The 27605-nt window shown below is 41.8% G+C and overlaps 3 protein-coding genes and 1 long non-coding RNA gene across 6 annotated transcripts; 1 reads left to right on the top strand and 3 right to left on the bottom strand.

Annotated features, from left to right (window-relative positions):
• Positions 1-2668: 2668 nt before the first annotated feature.
• On the bottom strand, positions 2669-4975 carry LOC115663460 (protein FD-like). 2 transcript variants are annotated; one of them, XM_030585464.2, is made up of 3 exons: positions 4191-4968; positions 3586-3663; positions 2669-3140 (listed from the first exon to the last, which is right to left on the bottom strand). In XM_030585464.2, exons 1-3 carry the CDS (start codon positions 4863-4865, stop codon positions 3066-3068), a joined length of 828 nt encoding a protein of 275 aa, XP_030441324.1. In that variant the 5' UTR covers positions 4866-4968; the 3' UTR covers positions 2669-3065. The 2 variants fall into 2 exon arrangements, with proteins under 2 accessions (XP_030441324.1, XP_056164709.1); XM_056308734.1 differs by lacking the exon at positions 2669-3140 and adding an exon at positions 3148-3419 and having other exon boundaries at positions 4191-4975.
• Positions 4976-10279: 5304 nt separating this feature from the next.
• LOC115665231 (la-related protein 1B-like) lies at positions 10280-19015 on the bottom strand. Its single transcript, XM_056303802.1, has 7 exons — positions 18890-19015; positions 15461-16078; positions 14533-15118; positions 14242-14455; positions 14064-14154; positions 11336-11407; positions 10280-11127 (listed from the first exon to the last, which is right to left on the bottom strand). Exons 1-7 carry the CDS (start codon positions 19013-19015, stop codon positions 10828-10830), a joined length of 2007 nt encoding a protein of 668 aa, XP_056159777.1. The 3' UTR covers positions 10280-10827.
• On the bottom strand, positions 12418-13013 carry LOC130137393 (uncharacterized). The gene is made up of 2 exons (XR_008815833.1): positions 12878-13013; positions 12418-12835 (listed from the first exon to the last, which is right to left on the bottom strand). It is a non-coding gene; the product is annotated as an uncharacterized LOC130137393 (long non-coding RNA).
• Positions 19016-19343: 328 nt separating the features above from the next.
• Positions 19344-26723, top strand: LOC115666937 (mitogen-activated protein kinase kinase kinase 1-like). 2 transcript variants are annotated; one of them, XM_056308525.1, is made up of 9 exons: positions 19344-19658; positions 19804-20074; positions 20847-20931; positions 21052-21114; positions 21202-21359; positions 22753-22825; positions 22922-22981; positions 25715-25825; positions 26151-26334. In XM_056308525.1, the coding sequence occupies exons 1-9, from the start codon at positions 19457-19459 to the stop codon at positions 26193-26195; spliced, it is 1068 nt and encodes a 355-aa protein (XP_056164500.1). In that variant the 5' UTR covers positions 19344-19456; the 3' UTR covers positions 26196-26334. The 2 variants fall into 2 exon arrangements, with proteins under 2 accessions (XP_056164500.1, XP_056164499.1); XM_056308524.1 differs by having other exon boundaries at positions 19350-19658; positions 26164-26723.
• Positions 26724-27605: the final 882 nt, after the last annotated feature.

The raw sequence follows: 27605 nt of genomic DNA on the forward strand, positions 1-27605 counted from the left end.
AGTCGTTCAAATCAATTTCGTGTTACCGGATCATCTGTTGGGCTTTCCTCATTCTTGTCAAGCTCAAGATATACTCCCACGTCATGAACAATATCGAACCAAAGTAGGGAATATTATTGGTTAGAGAATGGAAAAACTCGACTGGTTGACCCATCGCAAGGGCGAAGTTCTATTGCATGTTGACGTCCGGGAATGTCTTCTTTTTGCAAAAAATTGGATTCCGTTTTCTTTCATCGTATGATGTATCCAACAGAGTAAGAGAGAGAGAGAGAGAGAGAGAGAGAGAGAGAGAGAGAGAGAGAGAGTATTCGTCCATTGCTTTGAATAGAATCCATACTTTGGATTCCTTGGCTTATCTTGAAAGGACTTTTTCTGGGAATCCCAGAAAAGTCGCACACGTTAACAATTTTTGCATAAAAGTTAGAATAAAACCCTACCAATGTCTCATTCCTCAGGGCAAGTGGGCTTTTTCGGACGATGTACATTTATCAGATTTTCGAAATATTTAGTACATTTATCGCAAGAAAAGTCGGTGCGTGAAAACTCAACGATATTTTCCTATTTTATATCTTAACGAGCGCGTGCGAGACACTCTCTAACAAAGTTCTACCATGTAATGCGATGGGAAGAGATATATCACTAGGGTTTGCATGAATCAACCCAAAAAGTTGATTTATGATCTTGAGCATCCTCTTATTTGATTCACGTGTTTAAATGACGTGGCTAAATGTGAATTAACATGGAGTGAATAGGCTAATATTTAACTGTCAATAAGACTTGTGTTGACACCAAAAATAATCTAATCATCAATAAGCACATGCCTCCTAGCACATGAGTGTGAACAAACACGCGCATGGCACATGAGTGTCACTTCACGTACGCCAGCTTATTGACAAACACAAAAATATGGTAATTGGCATTCGTATTCATCAATGACACATATTCAATTATCGAAATACAATGATGGACGGTCGGTAGCCATTGATGTGAGCATCATCAATGAATGATTTGAAACTTGTAATCAGCAAAACAGTTGAGGTCAAGGGCACACATTTTTGGAGGGAGTAGTTATTACTTGAAAGCAGGATCGTGGGACAACCATTATTACGAGAAAAGACGATCATGAAGCAATTCACATACAACAATAGCAACCGCTTGAAAACATGGGTGCGAGACTTGTTGAGATATAAAAACATGGAGGTGATCGACAGGAGTTACTCAAGGGAATGCAATCGTCGGAAACCGTCAGAAGGCAGTTATTTCAGAATCATTATAAATATCATCAATCGTTCATAAAAGATCTCCTTGCACAAATCAAACACAATCTTTTAATTATCTTTAGCTTTTCTGCACTGTACTTTAAATTTCCTTAGTTGTAGTTTTCCATTTCGTGTTGTCGATTAAATTTCAACGTGTTTTTCTATCTCGGGTGCTGCCTCGTCCATTAAATTTCTGGCGTAGTGTATTTACGTTTTTAGGTTATGTCGTCGATTAAATATCAATAGAATCTAGTTACGTCGGGTTTACTTAATCGAGTCTATATTTTCCGGACCTTATTGTTGATTAAATTCCGGCATGGTTTCAATTTGTACGATTCAGTTTGGATCCGACAATATTTTTCACTTGTGCCCGTGATATTTTCTGTCCAGAGTTAGAACCTTGGTCTCCTAAATTAAGAGCCAAAGAACGACTTTCAGTAGAAGATATTTCGTCATGGGAACAAACTAGATGCGCATTTTCGGGAGCGGATTATTCCTATGTGAATAATAATTTTTGAGTTTCCATTTTCAGAAAGAGCAGCGTCCGACGCGTCCACCGAACACTACTGACACGAACATGGAAGGATATGTGCTGGTTGGGTCAGGGTGGAATTGACCGGAGGCCGTTCAAAAGCGATTCCATGTCCAATCTTGGACACGACCGAAGAAAGTGAGTTCGACTTCATGCTCCGTTGTCCGACCAAAACAAGGAAAAGAACCTCGCTCTTTCGCAGCAGAATCTTATTCTTTTCCTCGTCAATATTACCTTGAATGGGATTTGCTCGTCGGGGACGAGGATATTCGTGGGTCGGGTCCAATATTCGAAAAAGACGGGTATTCCCTCGACCCGGTTTTGTTCGATTCAGATTTTTACAAAGCAATTTCCATTATCAAACTTCTTGTCTTCCGTTGCTACTGAGAGGGCAGTGTTCGTGCCAAGAGCGATTCAGATTTGTGTTAAGGTGCACCATGAATTCGTATTTTAGATGGTGAAACTTTTCAATTTCTTCTTGTCTCATGTCTCTTCCGAAGGTCTCTGCAAGGCCTAGATTATGGAACGATCTTGACTGTGTATCGTATCTCCTTAAAATTGAATTAATCTTCGAGTGAACTTAATTTAACGAAACTAAGCATACGAGAGGTCAAGCTCTTTCGGAGTGCTGGCCCTTGCTATAAACTCAACGTAGCTAACGTTTCGCATGATCCGAATTACTATCCAGACAAGATCGTTTCATGGTCTTTCTCGATCATTTAAGTTACAACAACTCTTGCGGGCGACCATTCAAGTCTCGGGAAGTGAAGAAAAGTATTTTGTCCGTTTTCCTTCCAATTTTTTTTTTTTGGGTGTGAGGGAGAAAGCACAGTGATGCTGCCAACAGTTTTTCTTTATTCTCTGTTTTTTTTTTTGGGTGCTCTTGTAAGGGCAAAGGAGGAAGATAGGTCGAGGGAGATAGAGGCAAATAAGGTAAAAAAATGAGAAGTGACATGGTTGTTTCACGTCCCTGTACAGCACTCGTTCATATAGCCAAGCAAAGATGGTCCCTCCATGCATCCATCTTTATCTTCCTCCCACCACCATCACCCCACCTTATCCCCTCTCTTTAAGGAGAAAAGGCGACACCGTGCGAGGTATATACACTCTTTTTATCATATTCAAAACAACAGAAAACAAGAAAGCATCTCTCTCTCTCTCTGTGCCTGAGGACCTGTCAGAACCAGCAGGCCCCCGGCTAGTCTGAATCGTGTTGGATTTCTCTTGTTCTCTTTTATTGTCCAACGCGCGGTTAGGCTTTTTGCTTGTGCTTACTAAAATGGGGATGTGAGCGTTCTTCGGAGAGATTGCTTTTTGGGAAGCTGAGCAGCTGCTGCTGCTGCCAAGAACTGCAATACCAAAAAGGACAAACCCCCAACGTTTTAATATTACTGCTTGCGAAAAAGAAAGCAGGATAATACAGTAGATAATGTTGATGGGACACGTTTTCTAATATCTTTTACGATGTTGAACGGCCGAACATCATCGAAAGCACTCGTCTTATCATCAGGTGCACAATATACGGCGGTCCTCCTCCTGTCTCAGAGCAACCGGAGGATTATATGACAATTCGAGGCTCATGTCTGATGTATCAACTAACTTAACTAACGCTTGTTTGGAAAAGAGACCTACTTGAAACAGGAAACTTACAGTTTTAGAGCATACTAGACGGGTCTTATCTATTAAAAAGAACAATTATGATTTTTGCTCTCAGCCATAACGGCAAAAAAGAAAAGAAGGAAAAAGGAACGCTCAACTTGGAAGGTCATCATGAAGTGAAGAACTGGGAGTTACCTGATTTTGTTCTCTTCTGAGTCTATCATTCTCTTCATGCAAACGCTCAACTTCAATCTCCAACTCCATCATGTAAGCCTGCAATCTCCTCCCCAAAAAAGAACAATGGAGAGTATTGGAAATCCACGCGTTAAAAGAAAGGTTTTCCTACATCAAAGTCAGCATTAAAAATGACCTAACTTTTGTATGAGACACATATATTAGTAGAATCATCGTCCATAATGTTCAACACCTTTTGACTATCACAACTGGCCTTTACCCGAATACATTGTCTACCCTCATTTCGCTACGAATAAACTTATCGCTACCCAATGGAAGAAAGAAGCGATTCATCATGATAGGGAACATTTGGAAAATGTTATTAAGTTCTCATCAATGCTTAGCTGTAGAGTTTATCTAATTGATTGTCTGCTCATCCCAAATCTCACGACGAACTGAGTGTACTTGATCCGAGGGCCAAGATCAGGTGCATCGGGCACCTGATAACTGTCTGCTTACAATAATAGTCGGACACATACGGTGACAAGGTGTCTGGTGCACCTGATAAGTTGGGAAGTAATGTAATCAGTGAGAGCGAGAGAGAGAGAGAGAGAGAAATAGAGGACCTGTTTTCTGGCTCGGGAACGTTCTGCCGACTCGCGGTTCTTCATCAACCGCTGGAATCGCCGGTCACTCGATTCGCCGTTGTTCTCCATCGAACTCTTCCTCTTTAATGGTGGAGGGACTGTCGCCGGCGCAGGGGGCTTGACATGCGCGTCGGACGGCGTCTTCGTGGTACAGACATTACACGCTGGAGATACTCCCCCGCTGGCACGATGACTACGGGCCCGAGAAGTGGCCCCGACCCGAGCCCCCTTTTCCCTGTTCTGAAGACCCGACCCGGGGGCCAATCGCCAGCTGGACGATGAAGGGTCAGGGTCATACGCATTTTTTCTCGAACTTGGTGTTGGGTCCTCGTTGAAGGGTCCACCACCACCCCGACCACCACCCAAGAAGTCCTGGAGGTTTGCGTCGCCGTGGACGGCAGAGGAGGAGGTGGCGGCTGGCGGGCAGAGGGAGGACAAGTTGATGTCTTGCCAGAGGTCGTCCATGGATCTTAAGGAAGACGGAGGACCGGTAGAAGTTGGGGATGATGACGAGAGCAACAGTGAAGAAGAAGAAGACGAGCGTGTGGAGGAGGAGGAGGAGCTCGATTTGAGGGAAGATGAGCAAGATGATCTCTTGCTCTTGCTGCTGCTGCTGCTGTGTTTTTCGTCAGCAAGACCAGGAATTGATCCCATTTTCGCAATGTTTTAGGCTTGAGCGAGAGAGAGGGAGAGAGAGAGAGATTGGTGCACGGGAGATGGAGGACATGGATGGATATTCTTTTAAAAGCCCGAATGTGTGGCCAAAGCATTGCATGGACTTTGCTAAGTGGACGGTACCGTTGTCTTATAATATAAATAACGGTGCAATTCTGACCATGTATTTGATTCACAAGTTCATGGCGACCGGTTGGACTTGTGGAGGAATTTAAATATCAATTTCATAAGATACACATACCTCATTAACTCCTAGGTGGGAGCTGAAGAAAAAAAGGGGCAATGGCACCCTAAATTTTTTTGTTCAACTTGGCCATTACGTTAAAGAAGTAAATGAAAAATACTAATGCGGTCGACTAGTCACTAGTAAATAGTGACGTGGTGCTGAAGTGGTGCCTCACGTCGCTTTCGAAACTTTTTAACAAAGTGTAGGACAGAACAAATGCAGAAGAAAACAACACCAAATCACTAGACCCACGGTGGCATTCGAGAGAATTTTAATGATTTTCACTCGCTTGGGAAATTGGATCAGACCGGTCACTGTAGCTATTCTCAAAATATGATTTGCAATCACGGAATTAGTGGGTGTTTTCAGTCGTTACTAGTACTTATTATTATTATTATTGTTATTCTATTTTGAAGAAAAATACTTTACTATAAATCAGGGTCGGAAGTCACGTGATCATGTGAATTTTCTCAACGAACCAAACAAGGAAATTATATCAGGTAAAATTTGTATAGTATTTTATTGAAATATTTTTTTAACTTTAGCCTTGATTTTTTAGGTCCTTACACATATTCATCTATGAGATTCGAACGAATAGAGTAATTTTTTCGATTACTAATTTATTATTCATATATTTTGATCTTTTCTTTATTTCATTTGTTATTATACATAACAGATATCACCGGTCTTAATTTTAGTTAATGGAGAGTCCTTCCAAATCAACTTGATTTGAGTAAATAGAATGAGGAGCCGTTTGAATGCATAATGATTTCTTTATTAGTCTCAAAGCCAATATTTCTTGTGCTTTTTCATCTTGCAACTTGATTGATCTTTCTAATGACATTAACTATTCTTTTTTGTTAGAGATAATATTGTTCTATTTGTGATTATTTATATTTTGGAATCTAATTTATTCTAAAAATTGTCGGTTTCCTTATGTTATTTTTTCTTTTCTCATATTATGGAATCTCATGGGATTTATAGGAAACCCCCAAGTGAGATTTTCCAATTTTAAATTTTTCAAGGAAACCTGTTATGAAAAAATTTGAGGTGGAGAACCTACCATTTGGATTTGGAATCTAACAGAACCGTTACCTACTTTTTTGCCCTTATTCCGCCACCCAACTTCATTTTATTAGGTTAGATGGAGAGATATATGACCGTGATATGGGTGGATCGAGCTAGTTTTGTGTAGGGGTGAGCATGATATCGGGGTAGAATCGAGATATGGGTAGATCCAACTAGTTTGTGTAGGGGTGAGCATGATATCAGGGTAGAATCGAAAACATGAGAACCGGACAGGTGGGAACGGGTTCGGTTCCTTCCACCGGTCCGGTTCTAAAAATTGGGAGACCTGTTCCGGTGGGTAGATTTCAGGTTTTAGAACCTAGATCAAGTCTTTGTGTTTTTCTTGTTTTATGTTTTCGCGTGATCTTGTGGCATTCTATAGTGTCCAATGATTATGGTGTGATATGAAATCATTAGTATGAGCTTTCATTTTCGGCAATATCCATGACTGAGACTTATACGTTGTTAATGTTTGATATTATTTGTGTGTCTAAGTATGAGTTATGATCAGTAGATTAAATCAAATGATTGTCATTAGAGGTGATGATTCACTGCAATTGTTCAATTTAGAGTACAAGTGAAACCTGAGTAGACCCCGGAACCTGTGATAGGGTGGGTTTCGAGTTCTTAGGTATGCAGGGTAGGTTTCAGCTTCCAAAAATTAGGGAAATTGTTCTGACGGGTAAGTTCCATGTGGAACCTAGAACCGCTCACCCCTAGTTTTGGACTGGCTAAAAAACGGTCCTACTTAAATTGACCCATTTATATGTAATTCAAATTTAGTAACTCATACCTGACCCAATACATAATATTAAGAAACATCAATATTTAACCCAACTTAAGAAAACCAGTACCCACTTATTTAAAGCCCATTAAAACCCATATTTACGATACATATACGTTCTCAGCTAAGTGGGAACGTACTGAACTGAACACTGAACATAAACAGTAAGGTAAAATATGGGTTATCTAAGGGTGTGAATAATAACCATTATGTTTCTCTGTTTTTTTATTTTTTTGTTCTCGAGAACAGGTTTGGGACAAAAATCCATTTGGTAAAATAATTTCATTTTTTTTTAATTTCCGGGACAAATTTTGGCCTAGAAATAGATTTAGAATAGAAATGAGAAGTTAAAATTTTCTATTTTTCTATTTTTCAAACAGAAACAGAAATAGCATCTCTCTTTTATTGCTCACCCTTACCGCCCACCGCCGCCCACTCGTCGTTGGCCGCCCCTAGCCAACCGCCCACCGCCCGCTATCGCCGCTCACCGGCCAGCGGAAACAGAAATTTTATGCCGTTATGAAACGAATTTCTATTCCAGGAAATACATTTTGTGTCATTATCAAACACTAATTTTTGCTTAGAAACTCATCCAGGAAAGAGAAATAAATTTTTCTATTTCTAGCCAGAAATAGGACCAAATAAGAGAAATGTTGTCATTCGCGCTATAAATAATCCATTTAACCATGCCTTGTTTTTAGTGTTAACCCATTTTGACCAACTTTGTTGCCAAATGAGTGACCCACTATGTAAGGGCCATTAAATATGAGTTGCAATTTGAGATTGTGACCCATTTTGTCAACTCTAGAGAGATGTAAATAGCGAAATACTTTTTTCTCCAGTCCGTTAGATTTGGGGTTTGATCCGAGCTCGCATGAGTTGATAATTCACGTTTTGTCATGCCATATTCTTGTCACGTGGAAGTTTTGTGTCTTCCATCTAAACACAATAGACTTGTTGATGGTGTCACGACAAGCATATTATATGAAATAAAACGAAATGAGGTATTAAGTGCATTTAAGAATGACTTCTAATATACATACATAAAAAATACGTATTTGGAGGGTTATAAATTTGTTCAAACAAGCGTCTACTCATCTCATAAAACAGATTAAAAGAATCGACCGCACCCGATTAATATTCACATACAGTTCAAATCGGCCGTTCATGGCGCGAATTAAACTTGACTCGAACACCTTCTGTGATGTTCCTTGCTAGTGATTCTGTCAAATTGTCAGCCTAACTCAAAATAACTTCTTGACAAATCCGATCACGAGGGATTTCTTGTTGGTACCTCCAAAGTATTAACGAATGGCCTACCCATAGAATTGGAACGTGAGGCAGGAGAAGTTTGAGTCAGAGGTGCTGCCTCTTTCACTCAATGCTGTAGCTGTTTGTTCACATAAGCTGACAGTGAAAAGCCAGAGCATGGTTTTGAATGAAATTATTTACTTTACTACCTGTGCCTATTGCATTATAGATGTGGGGAAAATTACCAAAACAATCCTAAACCTATTGCAATTGTGCAAATTCAGTCCTAAACATTTTTTTGTGCCAATTCAGTCCTAAACCTTTTGCATTTGTGCCAATACAGTCTATCCGGCCAATTTTGGCCAGCTGGCACTGAAGTGGATGCTGGCTGGCCGGCCGACGTTAACGTGGCAATTTTTAAATATTTTGTCGAAATTTTTAATTAATTTTTTTATTTTTTCTTTTCTTTTCTTTATCCTTTCCTTTTCTTTTTTTTTTTTCCTTCATCTTCATCTTCAACCATGACCAACCGTAGGCGGGGCGGGGCGAGGGTCACTCACGGCCATGCGAGGCTCGATCTCGTTCCGCGATGAGGCCGACCTCGCCCGTCTTGCCGGCGAGTTCAAGCCTCGCCGGATCTCAGTGAGGGGTCGTTCTCGCCGTCACTTTGGCGAGGGCTCCAACTTGCCGGCACTGGTGAGGTCGGCCTCGCCCAGCAACGGCGAGGTCGAGCCTCACTAGGGGTGGGCGAGGTCGAGCCTCGCTAGCCCAGCAACGGCCGACCTCGCCCGGTTCTTGGCGAGGCTCGAGCCTCGCCGGCGAGCCCGGCGGGTGGCCTCGCCCGGCTCGGGGAGGGCCTCGTCCTCACCGGGGGGGTGGGGGCCGAGCCTCGCCCGGTTGCCGGCGAGGATGAGCCCTGCCAAATCTGCGGCGAGGCTCGAACTCTCCGATAAATTGGCGAGGTCGGCCCCGCCGGCCGTTGGCGAGGCTCGACCTCGCTAGCCAGAGGTTGAAGATGGAGATGAAGGAAAAAAACAAAAGGAAATAAAATAAAAAAATTAATAAAAAATTCGAAAAAATAAAAAATAATATTAAAAAATTACCATATCAGCATTTGCTAGCTGGCCGGTGTCCACATTAGTGCCGGCTGGCCAAAATTGGGCGGATAGACTGAGTTTACACAAATGCAAAAGGTTTCGGACTGAATTGGCACAAAAAAAAAGGTTTATGACTGAATTGACACAATCGTAATAAGTTTAAAACTGTTTTGGTAATTTTCCCCATAGATGTGCTATCTAATGGTCCCGGAATCATGGAATTGTCCTTATTGTTGCTTTGTGCGTGCACCCCGAACGTAGCCTAGGTTAAGGCAATCGAACTCCTCACTGCCCACATGCCCAAAACATGCGTAACCATTAGGGCACGAGCCTAGCGATTGTCCCGTAAACTCAGGATCGTCACTCAAGCTCGAATTGAGCGATAACGCATGAATATTCGGTTCAGCTTAAGTGCAAGGAGCAACTGCATCGACTAGACTCGGTCCGTTTGCACCCCTTTGTTCGTGCCCTGACTAAATCAGATCAGTGCAAACTTTATATTCTGGTGAAGAAGTAAGAGCTAATTCTTCTGTTCTCTGCGATTCCTTGACAGACATTTTCCATTTCTAGGTCCGTGCCACTTTCCTCATTCATGTATAGTTCTCCTGATTTTTGTGAATGATGATTTCCCCATTTTTTTTACCTAACGAACCAGTAAACATAGACTCAGCGTCAATAGGCGTGTACCATTCGCTGTTTTCAGTTTCTTCTACTAGTCACTGTGCAAACTCCACTGCTTTTGCTCTCATGTCATTTCTCTTGATCTCTCTCTAAGTAGGGCGAGAGAAAGTCAATATGATGTTTACATCCGTTTGCTCATCTAAGTGCACCCACTCTCTTTCCCCAGGAAGAAGTAACTGTGACCTGCCTCCACCATAACAAGTACAGAGTCGAACACAATTTGAAGCAAGGGGGTATCGAAAGGAGAAAAACAATGAAACTGGACAACTCATATGAACTGACTCGATGATCAAAAGGAGAAGGTATTTCTACAATAAAAGAATCGCGTATTGTTAACGGTGTGCCAAAAGATGAGTACAGAAAAAGACCCACTCCTGCTCAAGTAACAGCAGAACTCAATGACATTGATCCCACAGCAACCCTGAAAAGGATACACTTCGATCTGAACCAACGAAACTTAAGAATCTCAAAAAAGGTAAAAATACTCCCCAAGAAAACACCTTAAAACAGGTCCTCCACCGTACCATAAAACCATAGGTAATACAAAGAAGCATCCAAAACAATCTAAATACCAAAACAAGCTGTACAACCTAGTCACCTATAGTTCTTTTAAGCTCTTCTTTCCATTTCATTCAAAGTTTCTTAAGCCTCAGTGGAGAAAACCTGTAGATGTTTGTTATGCTTCCTCCAGCCACCTCATAAAACTGTCATTCAGCCTCTGACGGAAAAGATTAATATAAATAAAAGGAAGATGATGTCCACCTGGCATTCCAGAACCCTCGACGAGGCACCTTTCCAATAGCATTATGCCTACTTTTTGTGGTTCTGTAAGCATCAATTCTTGCTTGAAGACGAATGCTCAGTAACCTCCCCATTTGGGAGTTTCAATGCGCCTGTCAGTTCAGAAGAATTTCTTCCAGACACGTCCTCAGAGTGCAGATCTGCCCTACCAGCGACGTTATTGTTTGTTTCTACAACTGCTTCCTCCATCGTAAATTTCTCCAAAGCAGTTGTCAGCTTGTTGTGACCATATCCGCTAGGGGAAGGTGAATCAGTCTCAATGGCAACCTGCTTATTTGGCTCGTCAATTCGGAAGAATTTCTTCCAATCACCACGTCTCCTGACTTTCCGATCCTGCACAAATTTCATGGTGGGAGACACCTTTCAGTAATAAATTGTCTGTCAACTATATCCAAGCAGAACCAACATCTCTAACTCATAACACATACTGCAAAAGTAATGCTGAATCTAAGTAGATAGGTTACTTTAACCACGGCTCATCGTGCTTATCGCTGTGCCAAGTTGGTAGATGCACAATGGAACCCACATATGAAAAACTTACCCTCACTTCAACAATTCTTGAAGCTTTCAATGAATCCAGTATCAACTTTACGTCTCTGGTCCTTTCCTGAACCTGCAAAATACAGTGTTTAACAATAGACTTGTCTGTATAGTTGAAAGATGACATTCCGAGAAAAAATAAAGGGCGAAAAACAAACTCCTAAGAGCTGAATCTGTACCAGAAGATGACATTTCACAGAAGTATCTAGAACATGAACAAATCATAACCTACCAACAGAAACTTTCATACCCAAGGTCACCAGGCTCAAAAAAGATCCTGCACTAGCTGAGCAGATAAAGCAGATACAGACCAAAGGTATACTAAGAATGGAATTGCCAAGAAAATCATGAGAGCATACTTAATATGGAGAGTACAAAAGAAAATGTATAATTTCACATGCTGCTTAAGAAAAACTCGGTTCCCAACATCTGGAAAAATCCAATGACAAGACTATCTGCCATAGCTATAACAGCGCCTCCTCCCTATGTTTTGAGGACACTAACTAAAAGCACTGATAAAGCCCAACTCAATAAGATCATGAAATCACAACAACCATTGGATAGCACAATGGGAGCTGGCAACTTACTGATTTTACAAAGCACCCCCCCCCCCCCCCAAAAAAAAAAAAAAACGAAAGAAAAAGATGCACCATGACCACTAACGAAAGAAACAAGGAAGCTCCCATCGCTTTGTCACAAACAGATTCCAAAAGCCATGAAGGCTCACAAAAAGGAAATTACACCTCTCAGAAAACTCAGACAGCTTCAAACAAGTTCCAGAGTCGCTTAAGTTGAAAACCTACCTCAGGTACCAGCTAGTCAGGGCCACATTCACAACCTTTCTGAAGCTAGATGTATGGGACTAAGAAATTTCAGCTTATTTAATCTAAACCCCCTTGGGAAATGGCTCCAGGATATACTTATGCGGAATAGCCTTTGGAAAGGAAGTACTGTTTCCAAATATGGCAACTAAGAGCAAGGATGGCACACCGAGTTAAAGAGCTGTATGGTATAGAATCATGGGAACCTATGATCAAGTGTTTGGGATAAGTTCTCTGAGTTCACCAGATACAAAGTCGAAAATTTTGCATAGATTTGAGGAGCAGTGACAGACTTTTGTCAAATTCCAGAATCTCTTCATCACAGCAGCAAACAGGAACCTTAAAGTTTCTTCTCATTTGCAGAGCAAGAAAGATCTCATCCACTAGAAACCTGTTGCTTGACAAGAGATTTGATGATTGAGGAGAATCTGAAGTCTTCTCTCTTTCAAATGTCTTTATTTTTAAAATTTTTTTAATAACAGTGAAGACAAGATGTTCTGGAGGATGTTCAAGTGGCAAAAAATCCAGAATCAACAAATTTGCTTGATCAGGACAAAGGAAGCATCGTTATCAGTATAGCGTATTATCCAAACTAAGACATTACCCGTGCGGTGATTTGTAATTATGCAAGTCCAGCTACTCAAATTACTTATGATAAAACCAGTTATGCTCAAGCCAAACTAGCTCAACGAGCACTTCAGTATGTGGCTTCAACCATTTACCAGTCCCAACTAATACTAAACTCTGACACTGTTTCAAAGCACTTGACAACACATATATCCAAATAACAGCATCCAACTTTGGGTCACAAGCTACGAAGGCTTGCACAGTACCACATCAAAGTCGATGAAGTACATTAACTACTTAATATATGTTGTAGAGCCCATATGAAATCTGCATCGAATTTAACTCAATTCAAGTTGTATACATTAGTACTCAATTAAGTCAACTACTCATTGATCAATACATCACTGGTTCAGCTCATTACCCGTTAGTACTGTACAAGAAGCATAACATTGGTTTTCTGAAGTATTGAAGGAAAAGAGTGATAGCTGCTACCGATGAGCCAGTTGGCCTTGAAAGCCCTGCATAGCTGACCCAAACTCATGCAAACTAACCCGTGTGAAGAAAAATTACATTTCTAGCACTGGAAGCCAACACACATGCACATGCACACACACAGAGGACTGTGATGGCTAAATGCGAACGGCTAACTTTCTAGACTCTGTAGATTAGGGCCTAATGTCTCACTTGCTCATGGACATTTATTTATGTCAGAACATAGCATAACTTTCCCATGTAACCTAAGCTGCTTGAGGTGATAGAGGTGAAGGATATTTTACAGTTTTGCCACACCACAACATATCGATCCACGGAAACAATAAACTATCATAAGTTAGCCCATAAAAGTGGTCAAAGCAACTATAATGAAGTGTCATTAGAAGATATGCATTTGAACGATATAGAAAATAATTGACAAGGATGTACTTATCAACGAAAGCAATGAAATCATCGATAAATGAGCAAATTATAATTGAAATAGAAATGAAAGCGGCATCGATCAATTAACATGGACTTCTAGCCTTTTCATTTACAAACTAAGTAAAATAGGCTTCTGGACTGATGGATACTGGAAATCAAATATGCAGGGGTAAATGAGCAGAACCCATATGTGAACAGATATATATATGTTTGATTAAAAATGTCAGTATGCCTCCCTGCTATTAAGAACTGTCTGTATCCAACTATGTAATTGAGGCAATGAGAGAATTATTTTAATTGATACATCACGCCCAATCTTCTATTTGTGCTAAACGGTTAAATCAATCCCCAAGTAAGTCAAGAGTTGTAAACTGCAAAATTTTATATAGGCAATCCAATTATGCTGGAACAGTGAATATTACATACCCGTCTGAACTTTGCTATTATTTCAATAGAAACCCAGCCTTCCTCGTCCATATTTCTTCTCAGAAAAACGTCTTTAACCAAGTTATCGTCACTGAGATTCAAAAATAGGCATGACAAGTATTTTTCCACAAACTGAAAAAAAAAAGGCACAAACCAAACCAGTAGCCAACTACGATACCTGAAATAGTACTCTATTTGATCAACCAAAGATGCAGGCAAAGTGTTCTCATGCCCGGCTACAGGCACATTGCTCTCAGGGGCAGACACAGGCAGAGTGTTCTCTGGTACAGCCATGGGCGTAAACATGGGTGTGGTTGGCGTATGAACCACATATTGCCAACCCGTGTACGGATCCACATGCAATGCAGGAGGATAATATTGAGACGGCATCTCTGAAAACAAAAGCCCCAATAGTCAAGAAGAAGCAATCCCATAAAGGCTTACTTAACATACCTAAAGCTCGACTTACCAGCATAACCCATTGGCATTCCAAAAGGTCTCATAGGCTGTGGCGGCATATACACCATAGAGTTTACTGGTGGAGGTGAAAGCCTCCCGAAGCCCCTTGGAGCACCACCATGTGGCTGAGAGCGAACGCCTCTTGCGTCTGGGTAATTTCCACGGTCATGATCACGCCTATTCCCATAATTATTACGAGAGGAATGAACCCTTTGAGAAGATTCAGGGTGACCATTCATGGCCTGTGGCCGAGATGGAAGACCTCCAGTTGGTCTGCTGTCCCAATTATTCCCCCGATAAGGAGGCTCTCCATTGGAAAAATCTGGCGGTGCAGGACGAACAAAGTTTACGTAAGGATTTGGAGACATTTGAAACATAGGGACTGGTCGCGGTAATGGTTGTGAAGGAGGAGGAGGAGGAGGAGGAGCGAAGCCACTTTGTGGTCGCCAACTCCCACTGCCGTTGCTTGCTCCAGTGCCATCACCTCGTCTATTCGGCCTTCTACGAACCTGCTGCGTGCGGTTCGGTGCTGTTCTCGGGCTTCCATTGCCGCTGCTACCACCTTGTCTCTCAGGTAAGTTAGGAATAATTGGCCCCTATTCGAATCATATAGGCAGCATTCACAAATCAACCAATATAACGTGTGAGTGAGACAAACCTTCATCTTTTGCATCAGTAACAACTCAAATTCAATCTAATGGCACGCAATACTTAATAAGCGTGACGATATTCATTAACATGATAAGGTACACGTTCAAAATTCCAACTGGCCTAGTGATAGGTAAAGGGGTAAGAGTATTAAATAATGTGGATCCAACAGCTTTAGTTGATTACGACGTTCACAACACTGACGAGTGCCAAACTTAGGACCCTGCAAGTTTCTTTTGCATATCGTAAACGCTATAATCACAGAACGATCGAGAGCTACCAAGACAAACCTGAGAACTGGAGTCCGATCCATTAGGGACGGCTTTGGGAGTCGATTCGACGGATAACGATTTGACCGGAGCTCTAGCAGACTCGGACAGAGCAGGCCAAGCCACGGAATCCCCCATCACGGGACCAGCCTCCACGACGTCGCTCGCCGCCGCCGCCGGCTTCTTCCAAGCCGGCTTGCTCGGCCTCGACGGACCTGCATTGCCCTCGTTCGCATCGCAGCCCTCCGCCTCGGCCGCGGGATCGTCGGGAGCCGCCGCCGGGGCCGCCTTCGGCGGCGGGGAGGGGCGGCTGCGGCTGCGGCTGCTGCTCCGCCGCGCGGCGGCGGCGGCCGGGGAGGGGGCGGCGACTGATCGGCGGGCGCGGGCGGCGGATGCTCGCCGCGGACGACCTGGGCCCACGGGGAAGGGAGGCAGCCGTGGCGGAAGCGGGGGCTGCCGGCGCCGCCGACGCCGCCGCCGCCGCGAGGGGAGTGGTGGTTGGAGGGAGAATCGGGTGCCGTAGGCATTCGAGAAGCGGAAGAGTGAAGGAATCGACGGGAGGGGATTGATCGCCGGTTCTTCGATTTCGACGACGGGCGTTTGCGCGTTGCGGCGGCGAGAGAGAGGAGACGGAGGCTTCTTGTTGCGGGAGGTTGAAGTCAGGTACACACACGCACGCAGATAGAGAGAGAGAGAGAGAGAGAGAGAGAGAGAGAGAGTCTTGAGTATGTTTAGGTTTTCATTAAATGATGGTACTCAGTGTCGTTATTTCTCGGGGAGATTAATTGTAAATTAAATTATGCTTAAATACGTCTTTCAATTCGCGCTTAATATATACTTTCGCCTGTAATTGTTGTCCTTTTTTTTCCCCCCTATTAAATTGCTTCGTAGAGGTCTTGTGGCACGACATCTCTCGGACATTAAACACAAAGGGGGTATTCTTCTCCTCCCGGGGAAGAAAAAGATTCGAGGAAAAAATGCGGATATTGGCATGTTAAAATAAAGGGCACATCCGTAAAACCCGCAGTCTTTGCACCCACCCTGCATGTCAAACGGGACAGGGCGCGAAGGCCCTTGTAGAGAGCTCGCTCGCCTTTTGCGGTGAGGAAACTCCTTAAGCATTCCAAGGATATGTAGGATCCCTTGATTTCGTTATTGGTGTTGATAATTCGTTTGTGTGAATATATATTATTGGGATTGTGACCAATACAGCACAATGTGTGAGTTGGACATATGAAATGCGGCTTAACGGTTTTAAATTCAAAATTTTTGCGGAACAGATGTATGGCGAAAAGAACGAATGTATGCGTCTTATTGATGTATATCAGCAGTTCGACGTGTTATTTTCGTTTTTGTTGGCGCATAACTGGTTTCACTTATGGTCTCGACACTTGCGCGTTTCTCGTGAATGAATTAGACTTGTATGGATGCATAGATAATAAAAAATGAAAAAAAATTATAAAGTTGATCATACAAAGTCCGGAAAATGCTTGAAGTTGATTCATGTAGATTTTTAAGATTATGGTTTAGTTAATTTGGATATATGGTGGAAAAATTAGAAAGAAGAGTTTACTAACTATTAGCATAGTTGCAAGTTAAGTTTTTATTGTTATTTTAGAATATTTATATCCCGATCCAGTGTGGTAATCTTCACATGAAAGTTATGTTTAACTAAAATATCTAATTACAATGTCTAATGGTATCGATACAAGTGATTTTTTTTTAAGAACATTTTTTTAACTCACAGCGTAGGCCCGTCTAGTTCAGGTCGGCCCAGTCTGGCCCATATGAATTGGCATCGGTTAAAGGAGGTTCGTTGCCATTACTAGCGACGAGGAGGAAACCACGTATCAGAAAGCAAAGCATCAAAACCCGAATGTCCTCTATTAAGGCAAATGCTCAAAGACGCCCGATCTGAGCCCAATCTGGCGTCCCGAAATTGAGTTTGGCCACGTTTTTTGGTTTCGGAGGACGAGCCAACCGAGAGATACGCACGCCGGATTGTTCCTCGGACAGTCGGACCGGTCCATTCACGGTCATTAAATCGATGACGGATGTCTTAGAACAATAACTTAAGTCTGGCGACTGGCTCAGCTGATCACGCACATTATACCGTGACGTAAAATCCCTTTGTCGCTAGAATTCATTTGTACGTACGGACTGCACGGTTATTCGATCCCGAGAGAGATTGTCGAAGGACGGCATCAATTGCTTAGTCTGGCGATTCGATGAACTTGCAAAGCCAAGTTGATCTGTCGTATCTTTTTCCCGACCTCGTTTGAATATCAGTCACGGGGCTGTGTATGGTGCAGGTTTTGGCTCCTTTGCCAAATTTGGTTCGCAGCGTTGATGCTGCATTTTGGCCATGATTCCCATCACCGGCACCGGGATAAACCCCCGCTCGAAGCGTCGGGGCGACCGTCATGTACAACCATGTGGAGGCTTGGGATGATCAGGTTGGTGTTTACTGGTCTACTTTGCGTAGAGGGCGAAATTCACCAACTTAGATTGAAACGCAGTTTTTAGGATGTAGAGTTATTGAATGGCAGGCTAGGGTTATACGAATCAAATGCCATGCAATGTAGCTCGTCATTTTATTTATCGTTTCCAGACCTAGGCATTGTCTTCGAATCTGAATTTTTTTTTTTTTTTAACTTTTATGGCCCGGGTTGTGTGGCTGCTTGAACATTGGATCTTCTGGGTCGGGCCGTTGCTGCTGCTGTCTACCATCAATACATTTCGTGGGCGACTGCGGGAAAGGCTTTGCATATCAGCGGGCTGGATTATTTCTGGAACTGTGACTGGGCCGGTTTATGGGAATTGGTTTAGACAGTTCATAGAAGTTCATTCATAGTCGTGTCTGCAAGAAAGGCCGGTGCTGTGTACAAAGTTTTCGTTCATCTTTAGTTTCTGCTGAAAACCATTCCTGGGTACCGAAGTCTTGTTGAGCATTGCCCGTTTTCGCGGTTACTTCGACAGTTTCTCTATGTGCCGATGATTATGGATTCATGCGTCTAATGTTAGCAAGACTCACTGCAAGATATCTTGTATAAGAATTGTGCGCTTGTATATGCATGATCGATGCAATACATGACAAACTCAAACTTTCAAAACTAACTGATCGCAAGAAAAAGATAATCGAAAACGTAAACGATAACCTATACCAGCTTGAGGAACTCATCATCTATCGCACTCCACCGATTGTTTGTTGCCAATATTTATGGTCTTGAACGATCTAACTCCTTGAATTAGGAAGCCGATGATGACTTGTACCATAACGTGTGATCCCTCTTACTATGTCTGGTCTGTATCTGGAGTTGGACCTAACTCCAATCTTGTGCATGACTTAGCTAAATTTCTCTAACGGTATATACTTCATCTTTTCTATCAAAAAACGGAGAAATGTGAACCTATTTCAAGCGCCATACGAACAAAAAAAAACAAGGATACCTGGTCGTAAGAGGAATATAACGCCAAACTGAACCTTAAGAACAGGTCCCACACCTTTACGTTGAACCGGTCTAAATCAGGCAAGGATGGACCCCTTTGCAAACATGCGGAGGAGGAGGTGACCATCTCTGCAAACTAGTTGATCGAGTCAAGAACATGCACACTCAGATCCCAGAATATTGTTCTATATCAAGAGAAAATTTCAATCTTTCATGAGTCTGTTTTCTTTTCCATTGCTTTTGCTCACGCCTCGCGCTTCCCAATCTATTTGTAGAAGGATATTTCCATTCTGCTGGGGCAGAGAACATATATTTCTGGGACAAATGTAGAAAAAGAAAAAGGCCAAAAAGATGTAATTCTTGGGTTGTGGGTTCAATTTTGTCGACAGCCAGACGAATGGGTCAGCAGTCAACTCGTTACGACCACTCATTATGAACACGGGAGTCACGGACGTTTAATAATTTGCCGTATGCTTTCCAATTTGATTTTTCGGACGGCCCACTTCGTCATCGATCGAATCGATGAACCAGTAGTGAAAAAATCTTTTGCGGGTTGCTTTTGGTTTCGATGGATTATCACTTCACGTCGAGTGACCGAAGAGGGACCAAGAGCGCTCCACAGACGAAGATGGCCTACGCGATCCTCTGGTTCGTCATCTTGCCGCTCTTTCTCGTCCGCATCCATGTAGCCACCTTGTACGATTGCCGGTGCCGCTGCGGTTGCTATGATGACATGATATATGATTGTTATAGCCTGGCTGTCAAATCTGGTGAGCACCCTTCTCGTGTCGACGCCGAGCTCGCTAACGCCGAAGCTACGGTGCATCGTCGCCTAATTTATTCACTAGCGGTGTTAAGATCCCTCACGTTCTTCCAATTTAGCTAAAAAGATCTAAAATGATTCCTAATTCCTAGGTTTTACGAGGAAACAAGTGGTAAATGAAGCAAATAGGGTAAAGGTTGAAGTGGATCAGGACAAGGGAGTCTGGTTATGGTATGGGGAGACTGCAGTGCCGTCGTCGTCTAGCTCCTTTTTCATCATAGATGATGAACACTCTTCAAGTACGACCACCGCACCGACAGATATTTCACCAGGTGGGACTTACAGACGAATCACCACAAATTTGTATAAGGGTCCGCTTCTGGGCCGTGGGTCATTTGGATCAGTCTACGAAGGAATGACTGAGTAAGTGCAAAATGCTCTTCAGGCCTCATGCTACCCATTTAGTTCTGTTAGAATAACTCTCGAACCATTTCATTGGTCTTTACTTAATGCAGCTCTAAGGTTATGTTCCGAATTTCTTGTATAAATCACGTTAGCTGAATGTCAATTAGGAGGTGCTTGGATATCGAACGAGGAACACATTTCAGCTGTCTCACCGCCTTATCAATTTTTGCCAATAGCCCACTCTAAAATCATCGTGCAGAAGTTTCGATTTGCAAAAGGCATCGTCGCACCATTTGTTTCTTCGTGGAATACTATTGACTTCCTTTCTGTTTTTCATTTCTTTTGTGATGGCAAGTTGCTATTAGCGAAGCCAAAGGAGCATATGGATCTTAGTGTTGTTAGCTCTGATTGGGGGAGAGAAATTTTTGCGGTTACATCAATGTGCTGGGGTGATAGGTGAGGGTTGGTCCATTAAGGTTTACGAACTGGCAAATTACTGAAAAAAGATGACACAAATGTATGTGAGTGCTCTTCTTATATAGGACTCCTACATTAAGAAAGCCTTTACTTGTCAATCTTTTTGCTGGTGTCATCGAAAGTCGTGTACTGCACTTGGCATTATTATTGTTGCAGTTCCTACGTCTGCAGCATTATCTCATGCCCCTTCACTGAGAGAGTTTGTTATACCGGAAATACTTTGATTTCTCGGTACGCTATGCAGTCATCATGTTCTAACTTATACGTTAGGATCTTCTCATCAATGTCCTTCTTCCTCTCTATTTCACTGTAGTGATGGATTCTTTATTGCTATAAAGGAAGTCTCGTTACTCGATCAAGGAGATTTGGGAAGGCAAATTGTCTTGTATTTGGAACAGGTAATCATTATTTCTCCTTTGCTTGATCTAGAACACTAGCGAAATTATGAGAGGCTGAAAATGTCACAACTGTAATTTGTATTATTATTTGCTCGATCTCATCCGGTGCTTGCTTTTCAGGAGATTGCTCTGCTAAGTCAGTTTGAACATGAGAACATAGTCCGTTTTTTCGGCACAGCAAAGGTACAACTTTCTTTCTTATTACGTCATTGACGCACCTTTTAGCAAGTGACTCTCCGCACTCTTAAAAATCAATAAATGCATTAACAGGATGATTCCAATCTCTATATTTTTCTGGAGCTCATGACGAAAGGTTCCCTTGCAAATCTCAATCAAACATATCATCTCGGAGATTCTCAAGTTTCTTCATACACAGGACAGATCTTAAGCGGTCTAAAGTATCTTCATGATCGCAATGTGGTCCACAGGTGGGACATGCCATATGCATTTTTCCTTTATAAGCTCTTTTGATGTTACCATATCCTAATTCCTGTAGTGTTATTGGTGCCAAATCCTTGATTTTGGGTGCTCTTAGTGGCCCCTGTTGGTACGTTATATCTGCATTACCAATGTCCTACTGCCGCCTCTTTTTTTTTTTGTAGCAATATCTGTACGATCTCTACGTTCTTTGTGCAAACAGAAAGTTTTCCTGCTCCAACAGAAAACTTTTTTATTTTCTTATATGTCTTACTTGAAGAAAATTCTTTTAATAATGTTTCTATGGTGTGTATTCCGTAGTGTAATTAATAATTTTTTTTGGTCGAAATAGTGTAATTAATGTTGACTGTATCTTTAGGTGCGAGGTCTAACCTTTGGTTGGAAAAATATCTAGGGGTACTGGTGCAGTAAAACGTTCTTCCACTTAGGCTGTGTTCGTTTGCGGAAAAATATTTTTTCGGAAAATATTTTCCGCGTTTTCCGGTGTTCGGGGGCGGAAAATGTTTTCCATGGGAAAATATTTTCCTTCCCCACCCCCAAATCCTTCATTGTTTTGAGGAAAATGATTTCCTCTTTTCACAAAGAGGAAATCATTTTCCCCCAAATTGAAGGCAAAATTGCCTATGGGAAGGAAAATATTTTCCGTGGGAGAAGAAGTTGATCGCCGGTCACCACCGTTGGCCGGCCGCCCGCCGCAGCCGCCGCCCGCCGCCACCGGTCGCGCGGCCGCCGCCGCCAGCTCGGCCGCCGCCGCCGCCGCCGCCGCCCCGCCACCCGTCGCCGGTGAAAAATATTTTCGAAACTTTTTCATATTGATCGCCGAACACCGGAAAATTATGTTCCGGGAAAACATTTTCCAGGAAAATGACTTCCGGGAAAATATTTTCCAAAATAAGAATATTTTCCGCCAAACAAACGGAGAAAATATTTTCCAAAAGGAGAATATAATCCTATTGTTTCATGCGCTGATTTTACTTTTCTTTCCAGTTTTGGATTGATCTCTGCTTTTTGCTAATATGATAGAGCATTTGGTTAATGACTCTCTTTGTTGACTTAAGCTGCATAATCTGGATCACTTGACTCTGAAATGATTCACAAATCATTGTGAAGTTGTTTGATCTTACACTGCCAAATACTTGGAAAATTTGGACTTTTGTATGGCAGGACAATATGTTTCCCTTCGACTTTGTCTTCTGTATTTTGCTTTTGATATGTATTTGCTCTAGTATTATTTTGTGTCTTTAACTCGCTTGACTCTTGCTTTTATAATTGTTCAATCATTGGTAAGTCTGATTCACTTTTAGTGGTCGCCAATTGTCATTCTTCATTGCGTTATTATGTTACCTGTTTTGGCGCCTCATCTAATTCATTCTTCTGCATAAGGGACATCAAATGTGCAAACATCTTGGTCCATGCAAATGGAATTGTGAAACTTGCAGATTTTGGATTGGCAAAGGTAATTATCGCTTTATTTGTATGTAACAACACTCGGTACTATAGATGTCGAGTCAGGTAAGACCATGGGGTAATCCTCTTTCTTCTCTCACCCCAGGCAACCACATTAAATGATATCAGATCTTGCAAGGGCACTGCATTCTGGATGGCACCGGAGGTTGTCTTTAATCCTTTTCTTTTTTGATCGTTTTCTTTAACCACAATTTTGAGTTTTTGAGTTGGTGTCAGATTAGATTATTTTATACAAATGATGGCTGGTGGCTCATATGTAGAGCTGGATGAAAAATTTGATGGTGAACAAGGGCTGGACATGTCTGGGCAGGGTATTTCCTATTTGGGCATAAATTGAAATTCCTTTCTGGCCTCAGCTGCCAACTTGGAAGCACTCCATAAAATATCATATCCAGTCCCTTATCAGTCAACCAAATGCGGATTTGGAGTCTAATTGACCTACTGATACTTTTCTTGAAAACATTAAGGTCTAGGTTATCAGGTTATTGAGTTCCTGATTTTCCTTGAATTGGTTTTCCAAATTGTTCAGGCTTTTGTTTTTTGCTGTAAACATACTACCAATTGCCTTACTTGATATTTCTCGACTGTTTCGAGAAAACAAGATGATGTAGAGTGATACTTGACCATTGATTAATTTTGCCACAGAAATTGAATTGCCCCTAAACTATGATCAGAACTTGCAAGTTTTTTTATACTCGGGAGTCTTTAATATGGACTGAATATGAGTTATGCTGGGAGTTCTCATAGAATTTTTTCTAGTCAATATCCATGGATGATTTTCTCATAGATGCGAACTGCAAAAGTTGTCTACAATGACAGGTTCATCTCAAAGGATTTGTTAACGTCAAGAATAGACTTGTTTATTCTTTTTTGACTAATCTAGAGGTCCCCCTCCCCCAACAGAAAAAGAGAGAAAAAAAAACACACGAGGTCGTACTGACCTCACTAGGTCATTTAACTTCTTGTCCTCGGAGATCATAGAACACTACGACCATGCTTGTAATGTGATGAAAGGGGAAGAGAGAATTGTTTGCTTCTCCTTCATTTTCTTCTTCATCTTTCTTTTCCTTCATTTTGTTTTTTTTATCTGAATGTAGAGTTATCTATATTATTCAACTTATTTCTGAACATATAGTCTTTCTGCATTTTGGTGGGGGTTGTTATTCATTAAGAGAATTGTCATATGCCTTTGTCTTCTACACCCTGTAGTTCGGATAATTCGAAGGTTTTGGTTGGGTTTCAATGGGAAGGAGTCCCTGATAGCATAATCTCGGACATCATCTTGCAATCTACTTTGGACTTTTCTTCTTGTTACCATCGCAGGGGAATTATCCAGATAGACCTCCTCTATGTAGGTAGCTGGGTGGTGTGTAGATTCTAGTCTTTTCCTTTTCAGTTTGCTGCTTGCCGCTATCGTCTTGGCTTTAGGTGACTCTACTTTATATCCCAAGCTTAGTGGGTTTTGTCAGAGGGTGAAGTATGAAAACATATCCATGTATATGTTTGGTTGACAGTCATTGTCAATTTGGAGATTGAAGAAGCTACATACATCCTATATTTTGTTCTCCTGTCCCCATTGGGGGTGTTTGTAGTGAATTATATCACATCCTGACATGATGAAATAAGATGAATTGAGACGGTATTTGAGACAAAATGTGTTGTGAAGAACGTCGAGGAGGTAGGAATGGCAGTTGCTCAGATCTAGTATGGATTGGTACCGTCGGATATTAGAAAATGTGATTATATTTCTTATTTCACAGAATAGTGTGGTTTAATGTAAGTGCTCAAACGAAGTAATCGTTGGGTAATTTGAACTCCGAGCATTTCCTTCTTGAAAATATTGAAAAGGGCGCAGGAAAAATAAGTCGTAATCTGGTCTACAACTTTATTTTACAGGCAAATCATGGAGCCCTCATCTCTGTTTTACTTTGCAACAATTTTTTATTATGCTGTTAGCACACCCTGCAATTGCTTCCCTGTAAGAATGACAAAAGTATCCAGTGTGCAGCACCCACACTATGTGGCGTACGACTGTGTAAACTCTCCTAAGCCTCACTGCCATGGCTATTGAAAGTGTGCTTCTTGGTGGAGTGGCCTCAAATGAGGCCTTCTATAATCATTTAGGCAACAAGGTACCAGGCATGAAAAGGAATGTGATAGGATAATATCCTCATGAGTGTTCTATTTGTTTTCGTCATGATTAATAAATGCAAACAAATAGTGATTAGTTTTCCAGAAATTTATAGGGTCACAGCGGCATATTCTAGGAAAGAAGTGAAAATGCCCTTAACATCCAAGTAATATGTGAAAAGTGGACATCCCGTCCAGCTCAAATTGTTGCATCTAAAGAAAGTAATAAAGGTGAAATGGATTTTCATTCTTGCCAGTTTTCCGACCACCAAAGGGGGTGTTATGAGAGAAATCTTTTTAAAGCAGTGATATGCACTAGGTCATGGTATTCAAACTGTTAAAAAAACCTCAATGTTCTCCGAGTATTAGTAGTTCCTGTGTCTTATCAGGTAACCTGGATGGGGAGTTGTCTGTCTTGCAAGACTTGATTAGGAGGTAGATCTTGGGTCGTGTTTATTTACAAGTGATAGTGGATGAGGTTCATCCCTTTGTCTGGTGTTTGTGGCAGATTTTCAAAATGCATCTTCTGGTCGTTACTATAATTACTCTTCTTCTTCTTCTATTATTATTATTGCTGCTGCTGCTACTTTTTTTTCTTTAATAGTGCTATATTTTCCACTATAGATCCTTTAAACTTCAAATTAGTCAAATGCTTCATATGCGATCATTGTTTTTCTCTTTCTTTTTGGACATCAAGTCATCCAATCAAAGAAATTTCCTACTTATCTGACACACATTACACTAAAAGGTTGTAAATGCCAAAGACCGTGGCTATGGGCTTCCAGCTGATATATGGAGCCTTGGGTGCACTGTATTGGAGATGCTGACCCGTCGGGTCCCATATTTTCCTTTGGAACGGGTATGTTCCTCAAAACAATCTAGCTTAAATATCTCTTCCAATTGTCATGTCCCACAAAAAGAAAAATCTTTCCAACTATCTCTCTAGTGAGGCGGCTTTTCTACTTGGATAAATGAGGGTTTTCTTTTAGTAAGGGCTTTTTGATGATGTGAAATAATATGATGCCTTGTCTGTATTGCTTTTGCTTAATAGTGTACTCCCTTTACTTTTTTTGGTAGAAAACGGAATCATTCAAAACCGTTTTGTGCTCAAACCTCTGTTATTGCTTGAACTGAATTTACATTTATCCTGTAAAAAGCAAAAGATTATGTCTCTGTTTAACTAGTTGACCCAAGCAGATGCAAGCATTGTTTCGGATTGGAAGTGGTGAGCCACCACCGGTACCAGATTCTTTATCGAGAGATGCAAGGGATTTTATCTTGCAATGTATACGAGTTAAACCTGACGACCGGCCCACTGCAGCTCAGCTCTTAGATCATCCATTTGTGAAGAGACCAGTTCCCACATTGTCGGGCTCGGCATCTCCTTATCACCATCTCAGTAGATAACTGACTGCATAAACCATATCGAATTCATCCTGCTTGTCCATAGCTGTCAACTTCTCACAGCCTTGCTGCGGATCTGGCTGGAGACCTGAGATTATGGAAAGCATGTATTTGGTCCACATAATCAGGTTTATAAAATCGTGCTTTGTAAAGATGTTTCAGTTTGATGCCAAGGGTAGATAACTTTTTCTTCAGTTTTGTTTCTCTCAGTTTCTTTTTATGCCAGTGAAACTGAAGATTGCAAGGGACAGACGTCCCTCCTGTTGTTGTTGTCGTGAGAAAATAAAAGGGGAGACAAATGCATATATATCTTTCAGGATATATAACTAGTTTGTGCTAACTAGTTACCTTTATCCGGATAGTATATTTTTAGATTCACAACGCAGAAATTACTACTTAATAAATTTTAGGGATAAATTTCTGTTGTTGTTCCATAAAATAATACGGATTGTATCACGCCTAGCATAACTCGGGCGTGTAGTCCATCAAGCGAGAGACACATAATACTTTAGGCACCGCAACTGGTTTTAGCTTGCCATGGCCTCATTAGGAGAGCGGCATCAGCTCCCGACCAGTTTGTGCACGGGAGGCCAACCCTTCCTTCAGAGCTCCAAAGGGTATATTTAGAGTTCCTAGCATCGATCATTATGACACCACTCTCACAACCCAATTGTATTCATCTTTTTTGCATCATCACTCTTCACCTGATAAGATCGAGCACCTATCACAAGGGTACACAAGTACGAGAGAATTACGGTCCGTGACATTCTCTTCCACTCAATTCGGCAACGCCCTCGCTGTAGGTTGTTTTGTCGCTTCCCTGCTTCAATTCTCATTATTGATGCTGCTTTTTCGAGTCTTACATGGGTGGTGGACGCTCGCCCAATAAAACAACTTCGCTCCACTAGTGGCTTTTCTTGATCAAAGCCGTTCGGCACCCTTGGTCACTTATGCTTTCCCTGACATGTGTGGCATTTTTCGCCAACTGCACCATTTTGACAACAACATTCTTCGCCTACTTTTCGGTTTCTCATTATCTCAGTAGACCAATGGAGGTTTTTCTTCTTATTGATAACGTGGTAGCAAACCCATTTTGAGATTCGCCAAATTAATCCAGGAACGTTTTCCCTATTCAGTGAGGAATCAGTTCTTTCCTGTGTGCCCCCATTGTCAACCTGGAAGCTGGTCGAGAGCCGCATTTGTTATGAGCATTCTTTTGGCTCTGGCGATTCACT

Source organism: Syzygium oleosum, unplaced genomic scaffold, assembly GCF_021117445.2.
Source record: "Syzygium oleosum isolate NSW1041296 unplaced genomic scaffold, Sole_v2.1 Sole_v2.02, whole genome shotgun sequence".
Taxonomy (NCBI): domain Eukaryota; kingdom Viridiplantae; phylum Streptophyta; class Magnoliopsida; order Myrtales; family Myrtaceae; genus Syzygium; species Syzygium oleosum.

Bases quoted from the DNA above. Each gene is read 5' to 3' on its own strand.
- LOC115663460 (XM_030585464.2), bottom strand. From the start codon at position 4,865: ATGGGATCAATTCCTGGTCTTGCTGACGAAAAACACAGCAGCAGCAGC. The intron at 3,664-4,190 runs GTCCTCTATTTC...AGGAGATTGCAG, and splicing joins GTTCCCGAGCCAGAAAACAG to GCTTACATGATGGAGTTGGA. The intron at 3,141-3,585 runs GTAACTCCCAGT...TTGGTATTGCAG, and splicing joins TCAGAAGAGAACAAAATCAG to TTCTTGGCAGCAGCAGCAGC.
- LOC115665231 (XM_056303802.1), bottom strand. From the start codon at position 19,015: ATGGTCACCTCCTCCTCCGCATGTTTGCAAAGGGGTCCATCCTTGCCT. The intron at 15,119-15,460 runs GTTTGTCTTGGT...TGATTCGAATAG, and splicing joins GATCGGACTCCAGTTCTCAG to GGGCCAATTATTCCTAACTT. The intron at 11,128-11,335 runs GTAAGTTTTTCA...AAATTTGTGCAG, and splicing joins CAAGAATTGTTGAAGTGAGG to GATCGGAAAGTCAGGAGACG.
- LOC115666937 (XM_056308524.1), top strand. From the start codon at position 19,457: ATGGATTATCACTTCACGTCGAGTGACCGAAGAGGGACCAAGAGCGCT. The intron at 19,659-19,803 runs GTGAGCACCCTT...CCTAATTCCTAG, and splicing joins TAGCCTGGCTGTCAAATCTG to GTTTTACGAGGAAACAAGTG. The intron at 20,075-20,846 runs GTAAGTGCAAAA...ATTTCACTGTAG, and splicing joins GTCTACGAAGGAATGACTGA to TGATGGATTCTTTATTGCTA.